Source organism: Maylandia zebra, linkage group LG3 (assembly GCF_041146795.1).
Source record: "Maylandia zebra isolate NMK-2024a linkage group LG3, Mzebra_GT3a, whole genome shotgun sequence".
Lineage (NCBI taxonomy): Eukaryota > Metazoa > Chordata > Actinopteri > Cichliformes > Cichlidae > Maylandia > Maylandia zebra.
This window is the reverse complement of record NC_135169.1, coordinates 62,279,707-62,299,792: the sequence shown is the minus strand read 5'-3', so window position 1 is coordinate 62,299,792 and position 20,086 is coordinate 62,279,707. Positions and strand designations below refer to the sequence as shown.

General features: G+C 47.2%; 2 protein-coding genes across 5 annotated transcripts in view; both read left to right on the top strand.

The window, feature by feature from the left end:
• The window catches only part of LOC143416887 (protein NLRC3-like), a 203,368-nt gene extending 194,812 nt beyond the window's left edge, over nt 1–8,556 (top strand). For 3 of the 4 annotated variants that reach the window (XM_076882557.1, XM_076882555.1, XM_076882556.1), the window contains exons 6-7: nt 6,377–6,453; nt 6,570–8,556. In XM_076882557.1, coding sequence (XP_076738672.1) covers nt 6,377–6,453; nt 6,570–7,933 — 1,441 coding nt within the window. In that variant the 3' untranslated portion in view covers nt 7,934–8,556. The remainder of the gene's footprint in view (nt 1–6,376; nt 6,454–6,569) is intronic. The other variant, XM_076882558.1, reaches the window with a different exon arrangement.
• Nucleotides 1–20,086, top strand: part of LOC112432493 (NACHT, LRR and PYD domains-containing protein 12-like) — a 773,783-nt gene that overhangs the window by 325,639 nt on the left and 428,058 nt on the right. The window lies entirely within an intron of this gene.

Below are 20,086 nucleotides of genomic sequence, written 5' to 3'. Positions count from 1 at the left end.
GGATGGGCTGTGGCAAAGAGAACAGAGAAAATCTAAATCAGAGTTTTTCTCTGAATTAAAAGCAAGGAAACAACAATATATTCTACATGGTGAAACTGATGGTTTATGGTGTTTGGGTCTGTTTTTCTGTATTCATGCAGATAAAGTGTAAACTCAGATGAATTATACCATCAAATGTTAAAGGAAAATATCAGGATGAGTGTCTGTGAGCTGAGAAGGACGTGAAGCGATGTCACGGCGAGTGAGGTGAGCCGTGTGGAGGAAATGAAGTAGGATCCAAATGCAGGCAGTCGTGAAGGTGTAAAGGTGGTTTATTGAACATGAAAGTAAATACAAATGGCAAATGGAGCTAGAACTAAACTATACTGGGATCAACTAAACTACAGAGCACAAACCTTAACGAGAACGACCAGAAGAGACTAACGGCGGACAGCAGGGAGAACACACGGGTGAGACATGGTAGAACGCAGATGAAGCAGGGTGGAATACACAGACGGACCAGCAACTACAATAACGGAGGACATGACTTAAATACACCCAGAGAAACACAGGGGAATTACACACAGGTGGTGGACACAGCTGGGAATGATCAACAAGACGAGACAGAGGTAAAACTGAACACACTCACATGAGACCCAGACCTTCACAATAAAACAGGAAATGAGAACACCACACCAAGACGCAGACCTGACACTGAGAGACAGACAGAATGACACATGGAACCTGAACTAAACTAAACGTGAGATACAACAGAGAACAAATCCTTAAACATGAAACTCAAATAATAAACATCATAATCATCATCATAAACACCACAAGAGAACAAGAAAACAATCCCTGATGCAAACTAAAACCAAAACATAATAAACTCAAAATACTGGGTCCAACGGACCCAGAACCGTGACAAGCGAGCAGTTTATCCCAGAGCTGAAGCTGCTCTGTGTGCAGAGATGAGCTCAGATTCCTGCTGTGATTGATCAACAGTCACAGAAATGTAGACTTGTAGTTATTACTGCAGTATGGTCACAGCAGATACTGATAAACATGTATTATGAGGATGGATGATCAAGTTTCTCACTCTCTCCTTTAAATCTCAGTTTTTTTCTTCACAGTTTATCTGTTAATTTATTAATGAATAACACTGAAAGAGTTTCTGTTATATTTCCCCTTGAACATCAGCTTATTAGGACGGCTTTAGGAAATAGCTGCCCTCCAAAGAATGAATAAATGAATGATGATAATAATAAAATGATTAAAAAGCAGAGCTCAGAGTGGTAGAATGGTCAAACATGGATCCACGGGTGGTTCAGCTGCATTTGGTGACGTGACTAAGGCAAATCTTTCAAATAATCCCACCATCAACGGGATGTTGTCTCCTTTACTACGGTTACTTCACTTGGTCACCGTGTGAATTTCTTTGAAATGAACCAAATTCTTTTATTTGTTGGCTGTTGCATATTTAACCTCTACACTCAGGAAAGGAGGAGATGAGGCCTCAACAATGTTGGGTTGTAGCTGTGGTTCAGGTTAGAGTGAGTGTCCATGGAATAAATGTAAGTCAGTGAACTGGAAGCATGACTGTGTTAAAACTTTTTGTTCTGTTTTATTTTATTTTATTTTTTGCCCGTTTGGCTCTTTTGCCATCAGAATTATTGTCTAAAGGCAAAGAAAGATGCCCAACGGATTTACTTTACCAAATTGACCGTCCCAGCCTTGCCATAATGGTCCATTTGATTCACCTTTTATTGTTTATTTTATTTTCACTTGCTGAATACAGGACAGACTTGACTGAGGGAAAGAAGGGGAGAAAGAAAGAGGAAAAGAGAAACAGCTGAGAAGAGGGACGGGGGAGAAGGGCAAAAGACAAAAACCAACAGAATGGGCAGAAAAGAAAAAGAAAAAAAAATGCATATATCGATCACCTGGATCACCTGTTGAGAAAGAAAAAAGAAAACAAGCAGAAGAGAACAAGAGTAATAGAATAAACATCACAATGATATATGGGAATATGACATTAAGTACTAAATATTAAACATTATTGTGCAGCACATAAGATCAACAGGACACAGTGTGCTTTGAGGCAGGAGCCAAAAAGGGTGTAGTTTGTGGGTGTGATCACCCGTGTGTACACCTGTGTGCATGGACGCGTTTTTTTTAAAAGGTTCCTTCATGTAATGATCTGCTAGAGGGTGTGGGGGGGCCACAGCCTCGTCCTCCAGGGCATGAAGCAGGTATGGAGGAGATCAAAACTCCAGACATCCAGAGGCCCCCAGAACACAAGAGACCAAGGAAGACCAACAGAGGGGCAGCCGCGCCACTGTCCCAGTAAGAGCTGAGGAGAGTCCCAGATGAGGGCTCACTCAGCAGCCGCAGAGCAGAAGCCAGGGGGAGTTGCAGCGACACGCCCGTGAGCTCCGCCGGCAGCCAGCTGTGCCTGAGTGACCGAGCCCCAGGCCAAGAGGCCGGGGGCACCCCGCCTCCGAAGTGGCCCGAGCGAGCCCCAGGCTCCAGGCCCCGATAAGCGGCTGCCAAGGAGTGAGCCGGTGTGTACCCGGACGTCCACCCCCAGATACAAAGAACCACCAATGCACCAATGTCTGAGAGAGTCCTCCACCGGCAGGGGAAGTGGTGGTGGGGGGAGATAGGCCTCCAAACCTTGGAGGGCCTGAGATGTCCCCAGAGAGGTGGCGTCTGATACCCAACCTGACATATAGACACAGACATACAGGCACACACAGATACAAACATCCATTCCCCCCCTCATGCTCTCATATGCACTTACTCCACACTCAACCAACGTGGAGACAGACATAAAGAGACGCTGTACACACGATCACACTCCCCAAGCGTACTCTACGAACCGGGTCTAGGTACCCTTGCCCCTGGAGGTGGGAACCGCACCCAGACCCAGGTGGTGTTACCCTTTTCCCTGCGGTGGGGAGAGGCAGACCGCCCCAACTCCGCAGCAGCAGGGAGGCCCCACACTCCAGACCGCAGTCGGACGGCCAACTCCTCCTCCTAGCCCCCCCGCTCCAGCAGGCCGCAGAGAACGGGGGTGCGAGAAGACTCCAAACCTCCCTCCACCCGCTCATTGTAGTGTTGATGCATGTGTCTTCTAAGGTGCATTTAAAACCCAGGAGGGCATGGAGCTACCTGCCAGAGAGCAGCAGGTAAGCGCATAGTCCCTCCTGCTGGCCCTCAATGTCTACGTGTATTTAAAATTGAGAGGTGGGCAACGACGCCATGGGTGAGGTGTACACCCTGATGATAATTTGGATTCCGTGTATCGTGCCCACCCCCAACATCCTATATGTATGTGTAATGAGAGTGTGAGTAATTTGAATGTCTAAGTTGTGGGATAAAATTGAGGCAGAGGCAGCCAGAAGGGGACAGAGGGGGGGATTGCCTCCTCTGCACCCTGGTGACATACCCCTACTCCAAGGTCCTGCATGTGTGGGTGGTTGTGGTGGAGCGGGAAGAGGGAGGCAGCTGGAGATGGGGAGGGAAGGAAGGGAGGGGCAGGTGACCCCTCCCTGGGGCCAGCTCCCCCGCTGACCCCAGTAGGCACCCCCATACTCCGCGACCCGCCAGGGAAAGGGGGCCCAGGCCCATCCAGACCGGGGCCCAGCGCAGCAGCGCCCCCCGGCCCCACAGAGCCCGGGACAGTCCACCCAACCCCACCACAGAGAAAACTGCACCCACCCCACCATCCACTCATCTTCCAGACTACATAAGACAATAGACGCCCAGGCTGAGATCTTCCTCCACCTCTCCTGTATCTCCCCCTCCTGCAGAGAGAGTTCCTAAACAGAGGAAAGCTCCTGCAAGATGTGACAATCCCCCCCATCAGTTGTAGAGCCCCCCAGGTAGCTCGATGCACCGGCGGCACCCTGCGCCAGGGCTGGGCCCCCATGCACCCACCTGCCCACAACCCCGGCAACTCACCAACCAGGACCCAAGCCCCCGAGGCCCAGCCAGGGCCCCAGCCCAGAGATGGAGCGCCCCCAGAACCTCACGCCCATCCCGGACCCACCCAGGGGCAGCCAGGCTACCAGGTCAGTAACCCACGTCCGTCAACACAGACCCTCCCCTAGCCCCGCTGCACGCAGCCACGAAGAAACAGTCACCTGAGAGCCAACAGTGACCGCTACCCCGGGTTGAGCCCCCCAAGGAAGATGCCTCCGGGGAACCCCCCGACGCCCTAAGCCTGTCCCTACCCCCACACCAATCACAACAGTGAAAGCGGGACCAAACTATGACCCCCCCACCCCCACTAGGTGATGGAGCTGATCAAAGGAGCCCAGAGCAATTGATCTGATTTGGTGGCAGAGGCTGTATCAAGACTAATGTAATCTAATAGATAATTTCTATATTGGTTAGAATTAAGATTGCTTTTATTTTTCCAGTTCATGAGGACTGTTTTCTTGGCTATGCATAGGGCAGTGAAAACCATATGGGCTATATTCTTTTCTGAAGTGACATTATCTAATCTGCCCAACAAACACACTAAGGGGGAAGTAGGGATGGGTACCGGTGTCCGGTGCCATGATGGCACCGGTTCTGACATAAACGGTAGTAACCAGACCGAAAAGCAGCGCACATTTCGGTGCTTTATTTCGGTGCTTTTTTTTCCTGAGCTGTGATACACTTTAGATTCTAGCCAATCATTTTACGTTTCCGAGGATAGTAGGCGGGGCCAGGTACGTACGTTCTGTTAGAGCAGAGCTACAGATTAAAAATGTCCAAGGCGAAGTGGTCAAACGTCTGGCTGTACTTCACAGCAAAATATGCAAACTCAGCAGCCTGCAACAAGTGCTTTAAGCTGATACTGTGATACTGTCAAAGGAGGTAACACCTCAAATCCGATGAAACACCTGGCGATGCATAGCGTTTTTTTTAAAAGCCCAGAAATGCGCCGTATTTGTTACCTTGCTGCAAGACCTCACACCGAGCACATCTACTGCGGGTGGGTTGCCTGTTATGCAACATCCCCCAAAAACACGAAGAGGAGAGTCCTGGCCCCTAGCCCTGCCAGTGTAGCAGAAATGATGACGGATGATGGTGGCAGCAGCCGTTCTTCTCTGCGTGAGTAGCTAATTTACATTGAGTAGGCTAACCACGTTATTACATTAATGCATGTAAGGTGAACTAGCAAACATCATCATAGCTACATGCGGCTGTCCTCTTGTTTGGTGGCAGATACTCCCTTCACCCTGGCCAAAAAGGCTAAAATGACCAAAGAAAAAGTGGAAAACAGTTAAACATTAGAGGTTTAGGACAAAGTTTGTGGTTTTTCCATTGTTTAAGCACTGCTTCCAGCCAAGAGTGATACCATATATGCCGCATAGCTGCAGAAAAGGCTAACATTGTTATATTTTTTACAAAAAACAGCTGAACATGAGAGGTTTTTGGACCAATTTTGTGTTCTCCATTCTTTAAGCACCGGTTTGAGCACCGTTTGAGCACCGGCACCGTTTCAAAAGTACCGATTTGGCACCGGTATCGGATAAAACCTAAACGATACCCATCCCTAGGGGGAAGTTGGAATGTTACATTTCAGACACTTTGATAAGTCTTCACATATCTCGCGCCAAAACTTCTGAACTGGTGGACAGAACCAAAGAGCGTGGATATAATTGTCCGGTGAATTGGTTTGGCAGTGTGAGCAGTTGTTGGTAGACGTAAAGCCCATCTTGAACATCCGATGACCTGTATAGTGCACTCTATGTAATATTTTGTATTGAATTAATTGAAGACAGGGATTTCTAATTAGATGAAAGGTTTTTAAGCAAATCTGAGACCAGAAGTTTAGGTCTAAGTTAACTGATAAATCCGCTTCCCATTTTGCAATAGGAAGTGATATTGATTCATCTGTTTTAGAAAGCATTCTGTATATTTTGGATAGTATTTTGGGGGTTTTAAGAGTGAGAAATTGAACCACACTTGGTGGTGTTTGTAGTTCAACTTGACCCGGTTTAAATTTCTTTTTTACTATGGATTTAATTTGTTGATATTCTAAAAATCTTTTCTTGTTGATCCCATATTGTGTAACTAGTCCGTCAAATGAAATTAATTCTGTTCCTTCTATTATATGTTCTAAATATTTGATTCCTTTACCACTCCAATCTGAAAACTTTATCATATTATTGTTTTGTAATATGTCAGGGTTGTTCCAGATAGGTGTACGTTTGCATGGGATTAATGAAGACGCCGTCAATTTTAGAAACTCCCACCACGCTGTCAGAGAAGAGGTGATGTTGATGCTTTTAAAGCATTCATGTCGTTGGAAGTTTGAGCTGATTGTTCCGTTTTATAATGAGTCTAATCAAAGGTGGAAGGAAGTATCTCCACTTTGACTTTTCTGTGTCACCATCAGATCTTCTGCACAGTTTGAAGAAAGATCCAGAACCAGAGCTGGACTGCAGACAGCCAGTCAGAGCAGCTGTGTACAAAGTAAGACTGAACATCTGTCTGCTGATGGACTCATTTCTGAAAACTGGACTTCTTGTGTTGTTCAGACATTGAAGAGTTTTCTTTCTCTTTAGTCTCATTGTTTTTCTTTCTTTCAGCAGATGTTGGTCTGCAGGAGGTTTTAGATGAACATAAGCTCAGTCTGAGGAGGAGATGTGAACGTGTGACTGAAGGAAGTGATGAAACAGAAAGTAGAACCCTCCTCAACAGGATCTACACTGAGCTCTACATCACAGAGGGACAGAGTGAAGAGGTTCATACCCAACATGAGGTGAGGCAGCTGGAGACAGCTTCCAAGATGGACGCCCTCCATGACGCTCCAATCAGGTGCCAGGACATCTTTAAAGCCTTACCTGACCAACAGAGACCCATCAGAGTGGTTCTGACCAACGGCGTGGCTGGTGTTGGAAAAACCTTCTCAGTGCAGAAGTTCACTCTGGACTGGGCAGAGGGCTTGGAGAACCAACATGTCAGTGTGGTGGTTCTGCTTTCATTCAGGGAGCTGAACCTGATCAGAGATGAGCAGTACAGTCTTCTGGAGCTGCTCCATGTTTTCCATCCAACATTACAGAAGGTCACAGCAGAGAAGCTGGCTGTCTCTCAGCTTTTGTTCATCTTTGACGGCCTGGATGAAAGCAGACTTTCATTGGATTTCACCAACAGGAAGCTGCTGTCTGATGTCACACAGAAGTCATCAGTCAGCCAGCTGCTGACAAACCTCATCCAGGGGAATCTGCTTCCCTCAGCTCTCGTCTGGATAACTTCCCGACCCGCAGCAGCCAATCAGATCCCTCCTACATGTGTTGACAGGCTAACAGAAGTACGAGGCTTCACTGACGCCCAGAAGGAGGAGTACTTCAGGAGGAGATTCAGTGATGAAGAGCTGTCCAGCAGAATCATCTCCCACATGAAGACATCCAGGAGCCTCCACATCATGTGTAGTATCCCAGTCTTCTGCTGGATCACTGCTACAGTTCTGGAGCACATGTTGACTACAGAGCAGAGAGGAGAGCTGCCCAAGACCCTGACTGACATGTACTCACACTTCCTGCTGGTTCAGACAAAGAGGAAGAAGAACAAGTACGATGAGGGACATGAGACGAGTCCACAGGAGCTGACAAAGGCTGACGGGGAAGTTCTTCTGAAGCTGGGGAGGCTGGCGTTTGAACATCTGGAGACAGGAAACATCATGTTCTACCAAGAAGACCTGGAGCAGTGTGGTCTGGATGTGACAGAGGCCTCGGTGTACTCAGGAGTTTGTACAGAGATCTTCAAAAGAGAGTGTATGATCTTCCAGAAACCAGTCTACTGCTTTGTTCATCTGAGCATTCAGGAGTTTCTGGCTGCAGTCTACCTGTTCCACTGTTTCACCAACAGGAAGACAAAGGTGCTGGAGAACTTTTTGGGAAAAGAATACAACGAGTCCTCTCTGGATGATTTCCTTGAGCGAGTCATGTTGTGATCAGGAGATATTTTATTTTGTATTCTCATAATCAGTTATCATTGATTAATCATTTACCATTGTTGAATCTGTTGACAGAATAATCTTTTAATTACATCTGTGTTACTCTGAGCAAATATTAATGCACACTGACTGTTTATTGAGGTTTTGTATCATTCTTGTTATCTGCTTAAGTTGTTGCACTTTAGTGCAGTCACACCGTTCAGACCCACCAGTCCTGTTGGGCCCAGGCCCGCCTGCGTTTAGTTCTGCACGTACGCCGGCCTGTAACCACATGCACGCACTTATGTAACACACGCACGTTCACCTACACACTTAGTAGTAATAGGAGGGTCGTCTGAGGACAGTTTCTCTGATAGATACACTTTCACAAAATGCACAATGTAATACACACTTGTTTTTCTCTTAAGAGTAGCAGTTGATGTCTATATAAGGGAAAACTCTTTGATAGGCGGGGAATTGTTATCATTTGTGATCATTTCCAGTAAAGATCCAACTGTGATGTCATAATGCCAATATAAGGAGACGGGATGGTCCAGTTGACGAAGGACTGGATTGCAAATTGTCTTTCCCACACTGACTGCGCAAAGCGTGTAATAAAGGTCACTATTTTTTGACACCTACTTCGGCCTGGGCTTGCTTTCTTCTCTTCCCTAAATCGAACGAACCATAACAATTCCTGGTGCCGAAAACCCGGTTGGGGAGGAGTGGGACCCGCAGCTCGTCGTTGAGGTGACAAAGGGGCGAAGGCCAGCAGCTTATCTGAGTGACGCCAGGCGGAATAAGAAAGGTGAGTAGTGCCACCTGTTGATGTTTATCCAAAGGCGCTATATTGGAAGTTAAAACTAAATTGAATTAAATAATATTCACTCAGTATAGGCTTCTGGCGTTGGTCCATAGTGATCTTGAGTAATTAGTTAAAATAGGGCAAATGAGTCTGACTAAATTCATTGCTGTTTATTTTGGGGGTGAACTTTGAGTTAAGAGGTTATGTGTTTAAGTTAATACAGTTTAAAGAGTTTAAAGGAAAGTTGACTGGGTGCCAGCCAGATCAGCAGGTAGTGTAGGGCATTTGGTTTTAATTGGGTAGCAGAGACGCGGTCTTGGGCGTCAGATAATTGAACTGGAGGCGGCGACCTCACAGTGACGCTTATAATATATTGAGTAAACCTTTTTAGGACTGGGGACCAGGTCCCCTAAGGGCGCAGCCGCTCAGCGCCGTGGCGGCGACTCCTAATCGCGGACGCGTGGCTAGGCTTTTTGCTCGGTTGGATTGCCGGGGGAGGTCGAGCACCCCGAAGAATCGAAGTGATCGACGGAGATCGCTTTCTTTACTGCGCCAGATTGATTGAGAAGGTCAGACCTGGCTGCATCCTATCTAACGTTGGGCACACTGAGCTTTAAGTAAAGCCAAAAGCGTGATCTGGGATGTGTCACGTGGCTGGTGGAGCTCCGTGTTTTCCTGGCGGGGAAGTAGTTTTAAAGTTATTAGAATTTAGTAATCTGACCGTTTTCAAGGCGGCGTACTTGAAACGTTAATTGACCAGCAAGGGCGCGGCCCTGGGCTATAGATGCTTATAAATCAGTCTAAAGTACAGGAACACCGCTAGAGAAATAAACGAGATAAGTGGTTCTGGCATGCGGTGTGTTTATGTTTATACGGGCCCGTGTGTATATTGAATATAAATTACCCGTGTGTGTGTGAATTTAAAAGTGTAAATTGTATAAACTGTCTTGTGTTGTTGAATTTCTTCTGTGTGGATCCAGAGTGTGAAAAAAACGAAAACGCCTTTCTCTTCTCTCGCTGTTAGAGAAGAGGAGAGTGTGTGTGTGTATTTCTCCTTAGGAGAAAGGAGGGGTTGTGTGGTGCTGCGCGGTAGCGGGCACACGCGCGCGAGTACGAGCGGAGTGTGTGTGTGTACAGCTGCGGCCCTTGGTTTCATCTCCCTATTTCTCCATTTCTGTCCTTCTGAGCTTCTTTTCGTTAGGTGAAAGGGGGTCTCAGAAGTATGGTTAAAAGATTTCAGTATATTAAATAAACTAAACCTTGTAGTCTTGTGTTTGTGATTTCCTAATGTGACTATGGTTTAATAGAATTCCATGAGTAATGATCCCTTGTGTAAAACTCCCGTAAGGTAGGAATGCGGGGATAAATATCTTGACAAAATTTGAGAACTTTGTGTGATTGCTGGGAGATTTTTAGTTGGGTCGTATTTCCTTCTCTACCTGGAAAAGGCAGAGATCTGTGCTTTATTTGATGTTGTGTAAATAAAGCTTTTAAAAGTTGGTTGAGTCTCTCGTATAAGGAGGGAAAACGGTGCATGGTAGATTGTCTGGATTATTTTTGTATGTGAAAACTTTGTAGTTGTTAGGGAAGTGAATGTGAGAGTGAATTTTCGCTGGCTTTGCGTGCTTAAAACTGTTGTATTAGACGTTTGTCAAGCTTTTAGCTTGAAAGGAGGATTAGAGAGTGTGTGTGTGAGTGTATGTGTGTCTGTGGGCGGTCTCTCTCTCTCAGGCTGGAGCCTAGCGGAAGTTCGGCTTGACCAGCTTGTGAGATTCTGACTGCCGAAAGGAAAATTCAACGAGGCAACCCCCAAAGGGAGGAGCCTAAGACCGGCCATTTTGGTAAAGTAAGTGAGGTCAAAAAGCAAAATGGCTGAAGAGGAAAAGGCGACCCCGGGTGGGGGAAAGAGATACAAGCCACTGAAGGAGCAAATACAGGAATTGAAGAAAGCCATTAAAATGACTGAAGGGACTTCTTCAAAAGAGATTGCTCGTCAGTGTCAGGATTTAGAAAAAGAAGTGAAGGAATTATGTGAAAATCAACAGAAGACATTGGAGGACAGAATCCCTCTGCACTTCATCTTTCAACTGGAAGGGGAGAAATGTGAAGAGAGGATCAAGGAGCTTGAAGAGGAATCCTTAGGACGTTTCCAGGGGAGAAAAATAAAGGCTGAAAAGAAACTTATGATGGAAAAACAAAGTAAGTATTCTAAGCTTATGATTATCTCCCAAGGTGTTTCCCACTGGATGCAAGAGGAAGTGAACGACATCAAGCCAGCCTTAAAAAAGGAAGCTGAGGCTGAGGGAAAGCTATATCCCAGCCTGAAGGACTTCCTGAGTGCCCCACCCCCTCCTTATATTTGTCCAGTGGTGACTCTGGAGGGTGGCACTATGTGGGGGCCGGAAGGAAAAACAGGAAACGTGACAGGTGGAATTGTCAATTTGCAGGAGAATCCTACACCATCGACATCTGCTCCAGCCACAGTGGAGGCAGACACAGGAGTAGTGCAGTCTCAATCAGGGGTACCTGCACAGAAAGCGATGCAGTCTCAATCAGCGGCAGCTGCATCAGAGGTAAGTCAGCCTCACCCAGTTGCTGGGACATCACAAGGAATCACTACACGGGGGTTGATCTTGATTCCTCCCTCTCTTTTTAGCCCAGATAGAGCTACAGAAGAAGCTCAACCTGTGGCGTCTACAAGTACCGGTCAGGTGACATCGCAACAGCCCAGCCAGGAAAATCCATCCCAGGAGGTCTGGACTTCAGAGGAAGACTCACCTTCAATGCAGTATCAGAGGGCGCCATCAAAGGCGACCCATAAAACCAATCAGAGGTCAACGGTTGATAATTCTGAGAAAGAACAGTGGCAAGGCCACGTTTTTGGAAAAGAATCTGACAATCGGGAGGCCGTGATACAGCTGGAACGCCTCTTGAGAAAATTGGAGGAGGAAGGCGTAGCAACACCACGTAGCGTAGCACAAACACTTTATGCATTGGAAAAGGACTTGGCGGCCTCAGTAAAAAGCAACACACGAAAATCCAGAGAAGTGTCAAACCTGCAAAGGGGAGGATTTGCCCCAAATTTTCAGGCTCCCACAGGAATGACGACCCTTCGCTCTGGGAGGGTTCTGGAGGAACCAAGAGATAAAAGACCGTCCATCTTTGAGAAGAATCAGAGGAAGACTGTTGCATTGCCAACTGGAGAAGGGCAGTGTGACGCAGAGGAGGAATTACCCCTCACAATGCCTTTATTGACGGGTGTAAGGGGTGAACCAGTTTACCACCCCTACAATATCAGAGATCTTGAGGCTCTGGTGAAGCAGCTGCCTCCAATCACGGAGGGAGGAGCCGCTTGGTTGAGGAGACTAGGAAGTCTTACAGAAGGAGAGGAATTGGCCCTGGGGGATTTCCGAGCTATCGGTGGGAGGACCTTCAGAGGAGGAGCCCTCGCAGATGTAGAAGAGATAGCAAGAACTGTATGCCAACCGAACGACGTCCCCTATGCAAGGGTGCGAAATGCTCTCTCTGACGCAGTGCGTGAGAAGTATCCGACCCATAACATTGGTACTACACCTAGGATTGTTTGGACCCCAGAACATTCTCCTAGAGAGTTTATGGAGCATGCAAAAGAACAGTGGATTCTTCAAACTGGTGAACATCCTGGGCAGAATGGTGAACCAAGGGCGTGGTTCCGATCTGCAGTATTAGCAGGTCTCCCAGAACGAGTAAGAACAGATTTACAAAAGAATCCTGACTTTGCGGTGGCGGATTCAGCAAAATGGGAGAGGCACATTATACATCGACTTGAGCTGGAGAAAGACGAGGTGAACAAGAAGAAACAGGAGCTGGAGGAGGCGCAAGGGCAGTTAGTGAAATTGAAATTGGCAGAGGCGAGAGAAAAACTAAACGAAAAGAAAAAGGAAAACAAAGATGGACCTAAGAAGATGCTGGTGGCGCAGCCACGGGGCGATCCGGGGCCTGATTGGCCAGATTTGAATCCGGTTCTGTACCCTGATGACCGATGGCCCGCCAATGAATTCCCAAGGCAAGGAAGACCCGCGGGGAATTGGGGGACTACTAGGTCGTTGAGGGGACGTGGTGGATCCCAAAGGGGAGGTGGACCAAAGGGCCGTGGTCTGGGGGGACCTATGCTGGACCCAAATGTATGCCTAAGGTGTGGAGGACGAGGACATTGGGTTCGTGATTGTCCTACACCACGACAGCTAGAAACAGGTTATCCATCATCACCCCAGGCACAGGGAACTTTTCGAGGCAGAGTGGGCCAGACAAGGGGACATCAAGCTCCGAACCCAGGCATGGCGCCAGCGGCTCAGTATCCCCTGGGCTACTGGGGCGGAGAGGAGGAGCTGTACTGACGGGACCCACAGAGACCAGACAACATGGGAGTGGCAGATCCTATGTTGTCAATGAGTGTGGAAGGAGATGAAATGACCTTCCTTGTGGACACTGGGGCTACCTATTCAACACTGAAACAAAAACCAAACAGTGCCACACTTTCCAACCATGTGGTCAGTGTTGTCGGGTTCTCTGGGGTACCAATGACGCTGCCGACAACCAATCCAGCCCTGACGGTGCTGGGAAAACAGACATTGAAGCACAGCTATGTGGTGTCTCCCCATGTGCCTGTGAACTTGATGGGCAGGGATCTGCTCATTAAACTGGGGGCCACCATCATGTGTTCAGCTGATGGACTAACAGTTACACTTCCAGGAGGAAAAGAGTTTCCGTGCCTGGGGACATTTTCAAAGAACCAGTACTTGCTGAAAGACTGTGAACAAATGACCGCTGACATCTATTGGGGTCGTATGGTGGAAGAAGGCATACTAAGACAATATCAGTTGTGGAAACCTTGGATTATGGCCTTGGCAGTCTTCTCTCTCCCCAGGGATCCGTTCCATGTCACCCTCTATTATGATAGAAATGATGATGAAATTTACAGGGACCTGTTCCAGTCTGACCTTGAAGGCCAGACTTGGAATGTGTGTTCTCAAAACATCTATGTCGGTCCGGAGGGCGTCGCGGCAGCAGTAAAATTAACCGACGAACAACGGCCTTGGTTCAAAATGGGACCTGATTCAGTGCCCCATATAACATTGGCGGTCCATGAGAGTCATCAGGCGAAGGAGCTGGGAACGATGGTCAAGAGAGCCCTCGAGGAACCTGGCTGGCAAGCTACTCAGATTCCAGACGTTTGGTACTCGCCAAAATGCAAAATTTATCGTATCACTTGTCAATCAGAGGACACAGTGATGTTGGAGCATGAACAAATCTCAAGAATCCATGGGAGAGAAAGAACAGACCATGCGGATGCAGTTGGCGCACTTGCGACTCTTCCTGACACCTTGTGGTCAGCAGGGCCTACGGATGTGGGCCAGGCAACGTGTTCGCCCGTTTTATTCCAGCTGAAGTCTGAAACGCCAATTTGGAAACCACAGTATAGGCAAAAGAGAGAAGCTGAGGAGGGAATTGCAGAAACCATTGAGGGGCTATTGAAAGTAGGGGTGCTTGAGCCCTCTCAATCCTACTGGAATACTCCTATTTTGCCAGTAGAGAAGCATGGGACAGGAAAGTACAGAATGGCACATGACTTAAGAGCCATCAATGCCATTTTACGTACTGACACGGTGCCAGTCCCAAATCCATACACAGCATTGACGGCATTAACACCAGACCAGAAGTGGTTTACATGTATTGATCTAGCGAATGCATTTTTCTGTCTCCCATTGCATGAGTCTCTGAGGGACATTTTTTCATTCACATATGGGGGACAACAGTACAGATACACAAGGTTGCCACAAGGGTTTGCACTTTCCCCTGGCATTTTCAACCAAGTGTTGAAAGAAGCTTTATCGCCATGCCATCTCCCAGAGGGGTGTTCACTAGTGCAATATGTTGATGATTTGCTCATTGCAGCTCCGTCTGCTTCGGCATGCACGGCAGCTTCACTTACCATACTGAAGAGACTCGCTGAGTGCGGTTTCAAGGTCAGTAAAGAAAAGTTGCAGTTGGTCCGACCAGAAGTAACATTTCTGGGCCGTGTCATTGCTCACAAATCAGTGGGTCTGCTAAACACTCATCGTGATCAGATTTTGACACATCCAAGACCGCGTACGGTTAAGGAGTTGCTCTCATTCTTGGGGTTAACAGGATACAGCCGGCACTTCATTCCAAATTATGCAGGCAAAACAGCCCTGTTGAGGGATTTGGTAAAAACGGCAGGTGTCAGAAATCTTAAGGCTGAACTGCCATGGACATCGGCCACTGAGTCGGCGTTTATTGCATTAAAACAGGACTTATCCAGATCGGCTGATCTTGCTATCCCTAATTATGAACAACCCTTCTATCTTGATGTTTCTGAAACACACGGGATAGCTAATGGGGTGTTGTTTCAGAAAAAAGGGGGAGGAAGAGATGTACTTATGTACGTCAGCATCAGGCTGAATCCATTAGAGACAAGGCACCCAAGATGCACTCAGCATGCCATTGGGGTGTCAAAAATTATACAAAAGACAGCACATATAGTGAGGGACCATCCGTTGAAGGTGCTGACCACCCACAGTGTGGTGGCATATGTTAACTCACAAGCCTTCACCATGACACCTCTTACACAACAGAGAGTGTGTAAAGTTTTAGACGCTCCTAACTTGACCTTCACACATGAAGGAATTAACATGGCAGATTTAATGGAGTCAGGAGGAGAACCTCATGACTGCGCAAAGAGAGCTGAAGTGGACGAGAAGATAAGAGAAGACTTGAAAGCAGAACCTCTGACAGGAGCTGAAGATTGGTTCACGGATGGATGCTGCTACAGGGATGACGAAGGATTAAAAGCAGGCTACGCGGTAGTTTGCAGAAAAGGGGCTGCATTTGAAGTGAAGGAGGCTGGAAGACTTGAAGGGCAGCAGTCAGCCCAAAGAGCAGAAGTAATTGCTCTAAGTCGAGCTTTGAGACTTGCAAAAGGAAAAAGAGTCAACATTTACACGGACTCAGCTTATGCCTTTGGAGCGGCTCATGTGGAGCTGGCCCAATGGAGAAGAGCAGGATTCAGGACAGCAGATAACGCACCAATCTGCCACAAAAAGGAAATGGAGGAACTTGAGCAGGCCTTGGGAGATCCAGAGGAGGTGAGCATCATAAAATGCAAAGGCCACTCCTCAGGGACCGGCCTGATGGCCAGAGGAAATCAGGAAGCCGATCGAGCTGCAAAAGAGGCAGCGGGTTATAAAGCATCACGACAGATGGTACAAATAACGGTGGAAGAAGAATTAGGAGTTAACATGCTAGAGGAAGCCAGGAAGGCCCAAGGGGAGGCCGCCCCAGAAGAGAAGGGGATCTGGAAGAGTCGAGGAGCCTGGGAAGAAGGAGGTCTCTGGCGAGGACCTGACGGTCGACCAGTGTTGACAGCCAACTTGGCAAAACAGAAGATTGCCGAAGCGCACGGCCTTGGACATGTAGGTGTCGCCCAGATGGGGAGACATCTGTGCCATTGGTGGCATCCCTTTTTGAAGGATATGATCAAGGAGAAGGCTAGGACGTGTCTGATCTGTGGGAGGCACAATCCGAAGCCAGTGATTAAACCAGAGGCAGGTAAGTTCCCCATTCCAGAAAGACCAGGTGAAGAGATTGTCATTGACTTCACTGACATGATTGATCCAGGCCCAGGAGGAGTTCAATATCTGCTGGTAAGTGTAGATGGTTTGACGGGCTGGCCTGAGGCATGGCCTACCAAGAGGGAGGATGCAAAAAGTGTGATTAAGTGTTTAATCAATCATTACATCCCCCGGCATGGTTTCCCTAAGCGGATCAGGTCCGACAATGGGACTCATTTCAAAAACAAAGATTTGGCAGAGGTAGAACAGAAGCTGGGGTTGCAACATAGATTTGGCACGGTATATCACCCCCAGTCGCAGGGAAAGGTAGAAAGAATGAATCTAAACCTGAAGAATAAAATTGCTAAGATTTCTGCTCACACGGGGCTAAATTGGGTAGCGGCCCTGCCAATTGCATTGATGATAATAAGATGTTGTGTTAATCAATCCACAGGTTTCACACCATATGAGCTGTTGACAGGACGACAGTTTCCAGGTCCTTGGACAACAGTTCCGGCGGAAGAAAGTGTAAAAAGTAACAGAAAACATATTGAATGTTGGAAAGAATTAAAAGCTCTTGTGTCTAGTTTCACAAAACAGGTTGGAGAAGGGGTGAAAGCGGAGGACAGGTCCATCCCCGATGCCAAGGCGGTGTGGCTGAAGGTCATTAAGCGAAAGTGGAGAGACCCGAGGTGGACCGGACCCTTCGAAGTAACTGCCCGAACCACCAGTGCTGTCCGTCTGAAGGGGAAAGGGGAGACCTGGTTCCATTGGTCTCAGTGTGCAGTCGCGGACGAGAGCTTGCTGGAGCTAGCCTCCACCCCATCGACGCAGGGGGGAACATAGAGGCAGAATAATCCTCTCTCCCCCTGTGCCACGGTCCTCCTCAGTAGTCTAACCTGAGTGAGGCGAAGAAAGAAGAGGAGCGTCACACGCCAAGGAGGAATCCATTCCAGGCTCTTAAATAGGCTAGGGCTCTAGTCTAAAGTATTTGATAGTTTAAAGGAATCATAATAGTTTTGTATGATACTCGCATATTTTTATACTCATAACTTTATACTCTTCTTTTTGTAACTTTATCTTTTTAGTATAGAGTAAAAGTAAACGAGCCTGGGAACAGTCATCATGGAATTGTGGGAAAATTGGAGAATAACGGGGGTGTTGGGGTTAATAAGTGTTATAACGTGTTTCTTTGTTTTTTGGCAGACAGGTGAATTGCCCAGACACAGAGGTTTATCCGCTCCAGAGCCCGAACCGATCAAATCGTCGAAAAAAGTCAAGCGTGCGGTTGGTTCAGGTGGGGATGATGGGTGTCTCAAAGCCAGTGGCGGAGTCGAGTTTGGGTATGTTAATGGATCCACGACAGCGTTCACATTCGATTTGTGTGAGGTAATTAAATGCTCGGGTGACGGGAATAGCTGGAGAACATATAATGTGTGGGTTTGTTATCATCCAATGATGTGTTACCCTAAGTCGGTGTGGGGCCCATCATGGGATAGTGACATCTACACCTATGTAACGGATCAGTGGTGTTCTTGGCAGGATGTGGTCGCGTGGACAGGGGTAGGATGGCAGCCAACAGTGCCACCGGCCCTCGAAGGAATAGCTATTCAGAGAGATTATTCTGTTACAAATAACCCTATTACTCTTTCCCTAGGACCATGGAGTGAACTCCCTGAACCTGGGTTTGATGGAGGTGCGTTTTATTTAGTAGTAGGGGTAGATAAAGTAGGGACAGATCCATTCGGGTTAATTCGGGTGAATTTATTTAATCCCAGGTCTAAACCGCTGGGAAATGACTCAGCACTGAATCTCACGGTGCAAATGGATCCCTTAGAGACAGTTACTTACAAGGATTCAGAAGAGAAATGGTTTGTTGCCACGGATTATACTAGGTTAAAACCTCAGGAGTTGATAGAGCGTGCCACAGGTTTTGGAGATAGGAATCTTTGGTTAGATTGGGTGGCTCAAAATGCTAAGGAGCAGAAAGTGGTTGATTGTGTTGCTTGTGCTACCGCTCGACCTCATTTGTTTACTGAACCCGCTCCTCTGTATCCAGAGGATGAGTGGGGATATAATTGCATGCTGAGATTAACTAGAGAGGCGGTGGACACAGGTAACTGCACCACTTTGTCAGGTTTATATCCGCCAATTGATAAACGTACACAACCAGGTTCATTCACACCAAAACGAGATAATTATACATGTTTTGAGTTCTCTACAGATAGAGTGAGATTTAGGCTAGGAAGGATTGATCCAAGCTGGTGTCAGAGGACAATCACAGGTAGGACTACCAATGATGTAAGTGACCCAAGCACAATTATAGGCACCTGGGCGAGAGGTGGGCTATATTATTATTGTGGGGAGTATACCCTTTTGGTGCAGGTTCCCTTGGGGAGTGTGGGAACGTGTGCTCTGGTGCGCCTAGCTGCACCTTTGATGCTCATAGGCAGTAGGCTAGAGACAGTTCCACAGCAAGGCGCGGATGTGTCTACAGCCAGACGGAGGAGAGCCACAGGGGGTATCCACAGGTATGATCCAAGACGGGACTCGCCAACCTGGATAGACTCAATAGGAGTTCCCAGAGGAGTTCCAGATGAGTATAAGTTAGTTGATCAGATAGCGGCCGGGTTTGAAAGTGTGTTTTTGTGGGTGACTCCAAATAAAAACGTTGATCGCATGAATTATGTTCATTATAATGTGTTGAGGCTCTCTAATCTCACTAGGGACGCGGTGGAAGGTCTTGCAGAACAATTAGGTCCGACGTCGTTAATGGGAATCCAAAATCGAATGGCGCTGGACATGTTATTGGCTGAGAAGGGAGGCGTCTGTGCGATGTTTGGGGATTTATGTTGCACCTTTATTCCCAACAATACAGCTCCGGACGGAACGGTCACGCGGGCGCTGGAGAATTTGAAAGCGTTATCTAGAACCATGCATGAGCAATCAGGCGTGAACTCGAGGCTGGGAGACTGGTTCACATCTGTTTTTGGGCAATATAAGGGATTGTTTATGTCTGCCATGTTTTCTCTTTTAGTTTTTCTAGGTTTATTGCTGATTGGGTGTTGTCTCATTCCTCTGGTGAGGCAGGTGTTGGGTAATCTGGTGAGCAGGGCCATAGCTTCTGGTTCAGCTGGGTCAGCTGGTCCGGAACATATGATGCCGTTGCGAGAAGCCGCCTGGACGGAGGAGTGACACAATATCTCTAAATGTTGGCCTTTTTTCTAAAGGCCAAAGAGGAGGAGTGTGATCAGGAGATATTTTATTTTGTATTCTCATAATCAGTTATCATTGATTAATCATTTACCATTGTTGAATCTGTTGACAGAATAATCTTTTAATTACATCTGTGTTACTCTGAGCAAATATTAATGCACACTGACTGTTTATTGAGGTTTTGTATCATTCTTGTTATCTGCTTAAGTTGTTGCACTTTAGTGCAGTCACACCGTTCAGACCCACCAGTCCTGTTGGGCCCAGGCCCGCCTGCGTTTAGTTCTGCACGTACGCCGGCCTGTAACCACATGCACGCACTTATGTAACACACGCACGTTCACCTACACACTTAGTAGTAATAGGAGGGTCGTCTGAGGACAGTTTCTCTGATAGATACACTTTCACAAAATGCACAATGTAATACACACTTGTTTTTCTCTTAAGAGTAGCAGTTGATGTCTATATAAGGGAAAACTCTTTGATAGGCGGGGGATTGTTATCATTTGTGATCATTTCCAGTAAAGATCCAACTGTGATGTC